The 10,727-nt window shown below is 45.8% G+C and overlaps 2 protein-coding genes across 2 annotated transcripts in view; one reads left to right on the top strand and one right to left on the bottom strand.

Moving 5' to 3' along the window:
• Positions 1-10,727, top strand: part of LOC310696750 (lysozyme C, milk isozyme-like) — a 41,090-nt gene that overhangs the window by 27,904 nt on the left and 2,459 nt on the right. The window contains exon 3 of the mRNA XM_083482684.1: positions 4,326-4,481. Within this exon, the coding sequence (XP_083338810.1) occupies positions 4,326-4,481 (156 nt within the window). The remainder of the gene's footprint in view (positions 1-4,325; positions 4,482-10,727) is intronic.
• LOC310696746 (lysozyme C-like) overlaps positions 1,335-10,727 on the bottom strand; it is a 161,622-nt gene continuing 152,229 nt past the window's right edge. The window contains exon 4 of the mRNA XM_083482679.1: positions 1,335-2,186. Within this exon, the coding sequence (XP_083338805.1) occupies positions 2,081-2,186 (106 nt within the window). The 3' untranslated portion in view covers positions 1,335-2,080. The remainder of the gene's footprint in view (positions 2,187-10,727) is intronic.

Genomic DNA, 10,727 nt, shown 5'->3' with positions numbered 1-10,727 from the left:
TGGCCACTCCAGAGCCCATGATTGAAAAGGAAGCCTGTCAGATTCAATCCTGATAAAATAGTCCTGGTTATGTCATGTTGAGACGAAGGAGATGAGTTAGTTATTAATAACTAGCAAGGCTCTCTGACTCCACCGCAATGTAGGCTCAACTAACAAACTGGGAAATGGCAACTTCCTTCATTTGCTGAGTAGGACTGGGATGACATAGGGAAGGAAGAAGACCTGCAGCCTAGTTAGGATTCAAAATTTGCTGCTCTTTTGATTTCTCTGCTTGAATTATCAATAAAAAATTAGATGCAACTTATCTCTCTCTCCTCCATTATGATCAGTGGGTAGAGGCTTCCCCAAGTAATCTTAATTCTATTTAATAATTCTACTTAATAATTCTTTGCATTCCCATCCTCAGGTGCAAGTGCAACTGCAAAAACTGAGTGGGAACAATTGTTGATACTCTATATCCGTTTCATAACTTAGGACCACATAACACATAAAGGATATTTCACCAATCCAGTTTGACCACTGCCCACAAATGCTGGCCATGGAATTAATAGTGTACAGTCATCTTAGCATAGCCTTCCCTAACCTGATGCCCTCCGGATTCCCTCATAGAGTTGGAAGGGACCCAAGGGTCATCTAGTCCAACCCCCTGCAATGCAGGAATATCAGCTAGAGCATCCATATGGCCATCCAACATCTTCCTAAAAGCCTCCAAGGAAGGTCCACAACCTCCTGAGGGAGGTTCCACTGTCGAACAGCTCTTACTGTCAGAAAATTTTCAATTTGTTTAGTTGGAATCACTTTTCTCGTAACTTGAAGCCTTTGGTTTGAGCCCTACCCTCCAGAGAAGGAGAAAACAAGCTTGCTTCATCTTTCTTGTGACAGCCCTTCAGATATTTGAAGATGGTTCTCATCTCCTCTCAATCTCCTCTTTTCCAGGTTAAACATTCTCAACTCCTTCAACTGTTTTCCAGCTTGCTTTCCAGACCCTTGACCATCCACCTTGGTCGCTCTCCTCTGCACATGTGGACACCGTATTCCAAGTGTGGTCTGACCAAGGCAGAATAGAGTAGTACTATTACTTCCCTATTAAGGGACATAGGTGGCGCTGTGGACTTGCCTAGGACTTGCTGATCAGAAGGTCAGCAGTTCGAATCCCTGTGACGGGGGGAGCTCCCGTTGCTCAGTCCCTGCTCCTGCCAACCTAGCAGTTCAAAAGCACGTCAAAGTGCAAGTAGATAAATAGGTACCGCTCCGGCGGGAAGGTAAATGGCATTTCCGTGCGCTGCTCTGGTTCGCCAGAAGCGGCTTAGTCATGCTGACCACATGACCTGGAAGCTATACGCCAGCTCCCTCAGTCAATAAAGCGAGATGAGCGCCACAACCCCAGAGTCAGTCACAACTGGACCTAATGGTCAGGGGTCCCTTTACCTTTACCTTTATTACTTCCCTTGATCTGGACACTAGACTTCTGTTGATGAAACCTAGAATAGCATGCCCTTCTTTTGCTACTGCGTCACACTGTTTACTCATGTTAAGCTTGTGGTCCACCACGACCCTGAGATCCTTTTCACATGTACTGCTAGTAAGCCAGGTGTCCCCCATCTTATATTTGTGCATCTGGTTCTTCCTGTTCAGAACCTTACATTTGTCCTTATGAAAATTTGTTTTGTCAGCTTGGGCCCAAGTCTCTGATCTGTTAAGATCATTTTGAATTCTGATTCTGTATGGCATCTCCTCAGCTTGTGTTCCAATTGCCACTAATTTATTGCCTCTTAGACACACCATATGTTTAAAGCACATAATTCACCCCTACCATCCTAGGAACTGTGGCGTTCTAAATGGAGGGAAAGGGGGGTTGACCTTTTGGAATTTTTGTATGGTAATGTTCAGTTATGCCATTGGAAGAACAGTTGCAAGGTCCTAATTTATTGCAGGGAATCAAACCCATAGATTCTAACATGTTTGTAGCCATGCCTGTCCTCCTTAATATTGTTTCTGTTAAAAGGGTCACACAAGCAAGACAAAATAACAAATAACAGTGGGGCGGTGATAAGGAAAAAACACACATTTTATTCACACATCAGCAAGGATGTGGGCTCAAGCATAAATGATTATGCAAAACACTAGGATGTGCCCAGACTTGTTCCAAACAGGAAAAACAATTAGTGCCTCCAGCAATATCACACCTGTTGGGAGGAAGCAGAAGAACTATTAGCACTCTGTAATCCCATCCAGGTTTTACACACAAGAAAACCATGAGTTGTCTCACCTGTTATGAACACTTACCTGCTATTATCCTAAGGTAAGACTTGGTTGTTACACAGCCCCCGTACATAAGGGCAGCCAGTACCACCAATTGATCACAGGAGAAGCGCCACTTATTCAATAATGTGGGTAGACTGTTTGTGCAAAACACTGTATTCAAAATGATCTGTCAAGCTTTGACCAATCAATGTTAGCAAACAGCACCACCTAGGGTACATATCACTGGTACTGCAGCCTTACATCGCACTCCTTTCCATTCAACCCTTTCTGTCAAGGAAGAAAATCTTACCAAGCCAGCAAGGCTTCACTGTAGCAACTTTTATTAATTACTTCCTGTCTAGGTGAAGGCATTTTGCAGATGGTTGCAGACTAAGGTAACTAATATATATTCACAAAAGATCAGCTGACCACCAGATCTTCTCCATTCCACTTTTGTTCCACTCAGAAAAAGGATTGGGAAGTATGACTCTAGAAGCCATGGATCCCAAGGTGTGCAGTCACGTACTCAGTGAACCTTGCCCTAGCGAGAGTGTCAAGTCCAGGTGTCAAACTGCCACCCATCACAATCACAAAGGTGATGTGGTGAACCAGGAATGGATTCAGACCAGGACACACAGAGACTGTGATTTACTTAGCTGGAGGGTAAATAGCTTTGTTTTCTGTCATCAATGGGTGTCTGGTGAAGGTCAGGAGGAGGGAGGAAAGTCAGGTTACAACCCCTGGACCAGCAATGATGTATTGATGACCATGTCTGAACTGTATTCTGGGATATGGGGGGAACTTTTAAAAGTCAATGTCTTATTTTGTTCAGGGTCTTGCCTTTCTCCCTGTTGGATTAGGTAGGACCCTGCTATAGCAGGTCAGGCTTCTTGGCCACTTCACTTCAGGTTACTCTGGTTGGTGTCCGTTTTTACTCCTCTCTGACCAAGGGAACCATATGAGGACCTAGCGGACTTACAGTGTCCCTTAAGTTATTGCAGTGTCTTTTTCAGTGGTTTACCCCTCACAGAGCTACAATTCCTAGCATTTAAACTAGGATGTCAGGATTCTTTAGAGGAAGGCATGTGTGGTGCTTAGCTCCATTTCTGCTTTTACTATTGTTTTTTCTTTTTTCTTAAAAAAATGCCCACACACAAATATAAAATATACTGGCAAATAGACCATATAAATACAAATATCCACAAAAGAACACCAGTGAATATGTGTTGTGGGTGTCCAAAAGCCAATGTTTCCTACAATGGTTGTAAGATCTAGAGCTGCCCACAGAAGTGCCAGCCAACAGCTCTGGCATCAACCATTAAGTCCTCTGCAATGACACACAAATGTTATTTGCAGAGCCACAGACTATAAAAGCCCTTGGACTCCTTGGACCTTTCCACATACCTGCAGCAATGAAGGTTGTCACCTTTGCCTTATTCTGCCTACTCATAGCAATAGCATATGAGGCCAAAGTATACAGCATTTGTGACTTCTACTACGCACTGAAGCCTTTGGGACTGGATCCATTTAAAGGCATCTTTGCAGAACAGTGTGAGTTTTGCCTGTTTGGGTGATCAAACCTTTCCATTGTAATAAATTAATTTGGTCCAATTTGATTGTTGTTTTTTCTTCATTTTCTTTTCTTTTCCTGAATGGTGTATTCCCATGTATTCTGACATTGTTCAGAATGTTTCTTTGATGCTTGAGAGTGGTGAAAGTTTTCAAAGAATGTGGCAAATTTGGAAACTAAGAATCCATAAAACTAGCAAGGTTCAAAGGAGTCATTTGAGAAATTTGAAATGTTTTAGAGACATCACAAACATGTTAGAAGTTATTTGTTAGTTTATAAGCACTGCTTGCTGTTTGCCAGTGGTGTACAAGGAAAACTGAAGTTTGAATCAATAAATCGCAATTGAGAATTGTTGAAGACAGCATTTTCAAAGTGTTGAAATCAAGGCTGAGGCTGAAATTTGACTAAGCCAAATAACCACATTTTTCTATTTTAATATTTCTGAAATTGTTTTAGGAAACAAAATACATCCCTGTACGTTCCTGATTGTCATGTTATGCTTTCCTACTAGATCTCTGTGCAGCTGATCAGTCAAGCAAACTCGACACATTCTACTATGAGAATATAGATGGTGTCCCACGCTATGGAATATTCCAGCTAAGTGGCCTTGAGTGGTGTGATAACGGGAGGCACTCCTCTCAGAATAAATGCCACACACTCTGTGACAGTGAGTGACTTCTGAGATCCAAGAAAAGAGCTTTCTTTCTTTCTTTCTTTCTTTCTTTCTTTCTTTCTTTCTTTCTTTCTTTCTTTCTTTCTTTCTTTCTTTCTTGTTGTGCTATCTCAGCATCGAGGAAAAGGCACTGTATTCCCTCGCTGCATTATATTTCATGTTGCTTTAGGGAACTGTCCTGGGGAAAAATAACCCTTGTTCAGAAACCAAGTCTCATACAGACAAAATTTCTGGTTAAAGAATGTTTGGATTATTTACTAGCTAAAGACTGGTTACATTAAAGATTGTTTCTCCCAATTTATTTGTTTGTTTATTAATTTATTAAAACTATTTCTATTCTGCCTTCCAATACCTAAAATGGCTTGGCTTACAATGTTAAAAACCACCAGTCAATAAAACATTAACTAAAAATCACATTAAAAAAAAGAGATGCAGGTACAGCAGATAAAAATTGTTAATGACTAACCACTTTAGGAGATTACAGAAATAAATTATACAGGCCAGATACTTGCTGGAAAAGAAAGGCCTTCATGAAGTGATGAAGGAGGAAAAGCGGGCTCCCCTAGGCAGATATAGAGTCTCAGTATGGCCACCAACCCAACTCTTGTGGGGAAGCACATAAACAAGCTTCCATAGAAAGATCTAAATGCACAGGCAAACTCACAGGAAAGGTGATAATTCTTCCAAGACAGTCCCAAGCCATTAATTAACACTGAATAAGCACAATTTGGGGACGCGGGTGGCACTGTGGGTTAAACCACAGAGCCTAGGACTTGCCGATCAGAAGGTCGGCGGTTGGAATCCCTGTGACAGGGTGAGCTCGTGTTGCTTGGTCCCTGCTCCTGCCAACCTTGCAGTTCGAAAGCACATTAAAAGTGCAAGTAGATAAATAGGTACTGCTCCAGTGGGAAGGTAAACGGCGTTTCCGTGCGCTGCTCTGGTTCACCAGAAGCGGCTTAGTCATGCTGGCCACATGACCCGGAAGCTGTATGCCGGCTCCCTCAGCCAGTAAAGCGAGATGAGCCCCACAACCCCAGAGTCAGTCACGACTGGACCTAATGGTCAGGGGTCCCTTTACCTTTTTAAGCCCAATTTATTGATTTGGTAATTCTCTCTTTTTAAAAAATCTACATTACATAAAACAATAAGTGATCTTAACTCTAATTGGAAATGATTTTATATTGTGGTGCCTGTGTGGAGAAAGTTTTGAACTCTCCTGTCAGGTTTGGTAATCTCTTCCACACAAGATGCAACCTCCAACAGTTTTATTACTTAGATTTATTTAGTAGATAGGTAGCCGTGTTGGTCTGCCATAGTCAAAATAAAAAATTCCTTCCAGTAGCACCTTAAAGACCAACTAAGTTAGTTCTTGGTATGAGCTTTCGTGTGCATGCACACATGGTATCTGAAGAAGTGTGCATGCACACGAAAGCTCATACCAAGAACTAACTTAGTTGGTCTTTAAGGTGCTACTGGAAGGAATTTTTTATTTAGATTTATTTAGTAATTATCGGGTTCAACAGTCTGAGCTTCATTCAATCATTCATCAGCTGCCAGATCTACCCTCTTCCAGAGGAAACATCACACTCTCCACCCCTTCCTCCTTTTCCCTGTTTGATGCTTTTCTGCTAGACATTCAAAGGCCTGCTTTGGGGGCTTTCTTGTCCTCCCCCTTCTTCTGCTGCATCTTGTTCTCTCCACTCTGTGTTCCTATCAGAACTGCCAGGCTGCATTCCTGAGCAAGATAAGTCCCTCTCGCTCTCACTGTGTTAAGGCACTAGATTTCTATTGCTCTTTCTATTGCTATTTCTATTGCTTCCCCCTCCCCTTCACCTTCCTCGCTGCCTGTCATCTCTGGTTCTCCCCCCTCCCTTTCAGAATCCTCTCTGTCTGTCAGAAGGGGACTGTGTTTGACAGTGAGCTACTGCTTGCTGGTCTAACTAGTGAGTTTCTAAGAGCAACAGGCCACTTGGCATATAGTCTAGAAGGAAAACTGGAATGAGAACCTCTTCTCCCATGTGTGCTTGAATTGGTTGATCTAATGTGCAACACACACCATCTCCATGCTCCTCATCAAGAAATGCATATAAGGGATGCGGGTGGCGCTGTGATCTTAAACCACCGAGCCTCTTGGGCTTGCTGATTGGAAGGTCAGTGATTTGAATCTGCATGACAGGGTCCCGGCTTCTGCCAACCTAGCAGTTTGAAAGCACACCAGTGCAAGTAGATGAATAAGTACTGCATGATGGCTTCCATCATGGTGTTCCGTTGCTCCAGAAGCAGTTTAGTCCTGCTAGCCACATGACCCAGAAACACCAGCTCCCTCAGCGCCCCATAGTCGCCTTTGTGGGCTAAATGTATATAGTACATTAACTGATTTACCCCATGAAAAAAATTAGATATATTATCCTATATATAAAACATATATGCTTAATTATGCATTAAATATTTACCCCATGAATATCCTAATACAATACAATACACACAATACTTGTGTGTGACGGAGACCTGGGTGCGCGAAGGGGTAACTGTTACCTTACGAGAGATGGCGCCCCCGGGTTTCTCCGTCCTCCACCAGTCACGGACTGTGGGCCGGGGGGGAGGGGTGGCATTATTAATCCGGGAAGATTGTTCTTTCAGGGCTCTACCACCGCCATCGATCCCCGGCATTGAATGTGTTGGCCTAGTGTGGGGCTCCGAGGTGAGCTTGGCTGTCTGGCTGGTGTACCGGCCACCTAGCGCACCAGCAGCCACCCTGTCAGGCCTGCTGGAGGCGGTGGCCGGCTGGGCCTTGGAGTTCCCTAACCTATTGGTACTGGGGGACTTCAACATCCATGCTGATGCCACTCCCTCCTCACAGGCTCTGGACCTGGTGTCTTCCATGGCGACACTAGGGCTCTCCCAGTTTGTTTCGGGCCCCACACATCAAGCAGGCCACACGCTGGATCTGATCTTTGGCGTTGGTATAGATGTGATCATGTCTCCTTCGATGAAGGTGCCATGGTCTGATCACTACGCTCTGAAAGCCAGGATTGATGTTCCACCCCCACCCTGCTTAGGTGGTGAGCCGATTTGGGCTCGCCCGCGGAGGCTGATGGACCCTGATAGATTCCGCCAAGCCTTGCGGGACCTTGCTCCCCCTGGCGACTCATTGACTGAGCTTGTTGAGGGCTGGAATACCCAGCTCCTGGCAGCCATCAATGAGATCGCACCTAAGCGCCCTCTGCGACCCCGCAGAAACCGGGCTCCCTGGTTTACTGAGGAGCTCCGGAAAATGAAGCGGGACCTCAGACGGCTAGAGCGAGTATGGCGGGGTGCCCGTGACGGAGCCTCAAGAACATCTTATAGGGTTTTTATGAAAACCTACGAGATGGCAGTGAAGGCCGCTAAGAAGTCCTACTTCTCGGCCTCCATTGCATCCGCTAGCTCTCGCCCGGCACAATTATTTAGTATAATTCGGTCTTTAACGTCCCTCGAAGGACAGCCAAATTTAAATAACAATTCGACACACAGCTGTGAGGCATTTGCGAGCTTTTTTGCGGAGAAGGTCCTGTCGCTCCGCCATGACCTCCCTGCCAATTTGGATACAATAAAGGAACTGGAGGCCCCTCGACTGTCCTCGGGTCCAGTACTGGACCACTTTGACCGGATATCCCCAGCCGATGTGGACAGACTCCTCCGAGCTGGAAAGCCCACCACTTGTCCTCTCGACCCGTGCCCGTCTTGGCTGATTAGAGCATGTCCAGACGAGGTGCGGGCCCCCCTGGGGGATATCATCAATTTGTCCCTTGGCACCGGGACATTCCCAGGGGAATTGAAGGAGGCAGTGGTGCGTCCGCTCTTAAAGAAAACATCATTAGATCCCTTAGATCTATCCAATTACCGCCCAGTTTCGAATCTTCCATTCCTGGGTAAGGTGATTGAGAGAGCGGTTGCTGAACAGCTTGGTAGGTTTCTGGATGAAACATCGGCTCTGGATCCATTCCAGTCCGGCTTCCGCGCTGGTCATGGGACCGAGACGGCTCTGGTCGCCCTAACAGATGATCTTCGTAGACAGCTGGATCGAGGTGGGTCGGGGCTGCTGATTCTTCTAGATCTGTCAGCAGCTTTCGACATGGTCGATCACGAACTTCTGGACCACCGCCTCGCCGACGTGGGGATCCAGGGCACAGTCCTTCAATGGCTGCGCTCGTTTCTCTCTGGTCGGGGACAGAGGGTGGCGCTTGGGGGGGAACTGTCATCCCGCCACTCCTTGGTGTGTGGAGTGCCTCATGGTGCGATTCTCTCCCCGATGCTTTTTAACATCTTTATGCGCCCCCTCGCCCAGCTTGTCCGGAGTTTTGGGCTGGGCTGCCATCAGTATGCTGATGACACCCAACTCTATCTGTTGATGGATGGCCATCCTGACTCGGCCCCAGACACACTGATCAGATGCTTGGAAGCTGTGGCTGGATGGTTACGTGGGAGCCGGTTGAAGTTAAATCCTTCGAAGACAGAGGTCCTCTGGCTGGGACGGGACGATATGGGATTGAGGGGGCAACTCCCATCTCTTGCGGGGGTGCAATTAGTGCCAGCACCGTCCGTCAAGAGTTTGGGTGTAATCTTCGATACCTCCCTTTCTATGGAGGCGCAGATTACAGCTATAACAAAGGCGGCATTTTTTCATCTCCGCCAAGCTAAGCAGTTGGCCCCTTACCTCTCTCGCCCTGACCTAGCCACTGTGATCCACGCGACGGTCACCTCCAGACTGGATTATTGTAACTCGCTCTACGTGGGGCTGCCCTTGAGACTGACCCAGAAACTCCAGCGGGTGCAGAATGCCGCAGCGAGACTCCTTACGGGGTCCTCGCTGCGAGATCACATTCATCCGGTGCTATACCAGCTGCACTGGCTCCCGGTGGAGTACAGGATCAGGTTTAAGGTGCTGGTTTTAACCTTCAAAGCCCTATACGGCCTAGGACCCTCGTATCTACGGGACCGCCTCTCCTGGTATGCCCCACAGAGGAACTTACGGTCCTCAAATAAAAACATCTTGAAGGTCCCAGGCCTCAGAGAGGTTAGGTTGGCCTCAACTAGAGCCAGGGCTTTTTCGGCTGCGGCTCCAACCTGGTGGAACGCTCTGTCACAAGAGACAAGGGCCCTGCAGGACTTGACATCTTTCCGCAGGGCCTGCAAGACAGAGCTGTTCCACCAGGCCTTTGGTTAGGGCACAGCCTGACTCCCTCCTTTGGCAATCTTTACAGTACTTTAGTTCATGGTTGCCATCAATTCTGATTTTAATTAATTCTTATGATGTTTTTATAATGTTGCACTATTTTAGTGTTGTTAGCCGCCCTGAGCCCGGCTTCGGCTGGGGAGGGCGGGATATAAATAAAATTTATTATTATTATTATTATTATTATTAATACAAGACAAGACAACACAATACAATATCCTAATCCTTAGGTACAGTAAACATAATACATAACTGTTTATTGTACATAACATTAGGGGTCCTTTACCTTTTTTTTTTAACCAATTACAACCTGAGGCTACGATGGAGGGGCTCACAGCATCACCATCACAAGATGGTCTTGCTTCTCCCACAGGCACAGCCTTGGATCAAAACACATTGTGCTCTGCCTCCACCTTTTCCAGCCTGCAACCTCCCGCCTCCACCAGTCACATCACAGCCAACTCAACTCTAATCTCTGGCTTTGTCTCCAAACTGTGAACTGGAGGAGGGGCCCCACCCAATTAACATCTGGCACAGAGCCCCCTCTCCTTGGCTTCCTTCATGGCCCGTTACCTTTCCTTTGTTTTCTTAATGTCTTGTCTCCTAACAAAGAAGCTAGTCTGGCTTACCGGTATATTTCAACCCTTGCTGGGTCCAGGAATTTAGGAGAGTCTCACCCCCACAAACTCATAACACTGTATTTGGGGTTTTAGTTGGGCTTTTGATGGGAAGTTTTCCTTCTGCACATGAGTCTGGCAAACCGCTCTAAGCTGAAGCATTCTTTTCTTCACCCACCCTAGAATGTTTAGTTCACATTGAGTTCATGAAACATCGTACCCTGACCTGTTCTTAATGCATGGTTGACCACATCTACAGAATGTGATAGTTATGTTCTTTTAAGTCTTGCTATATCAATCACTAGTAATAGTTTAATATGAGGTTTTCACGCCTGTTCAATTCTGTGTTCCCTTTCCCAACCTTTAATCTATTGATGATTAATGCCTATATGGAACCCTTGCATTGTA

This window comes from Podarcis liolepis, assembly GCF_965112155.1.
Source record: "Podarcis liolepis genome assembly, chromosome: 17".
NCBI classification, from domain to species: Eukaryota; Metazoa; Chordata; class Lepidosauria; order Squamata; family Lacertidae; genus Podarcis; species Podarcis liolepis.
Note: the sequence above shows the minus strand (reverse complement) of the source record. Positions and strands in the feature narration are given on the sequence as shown.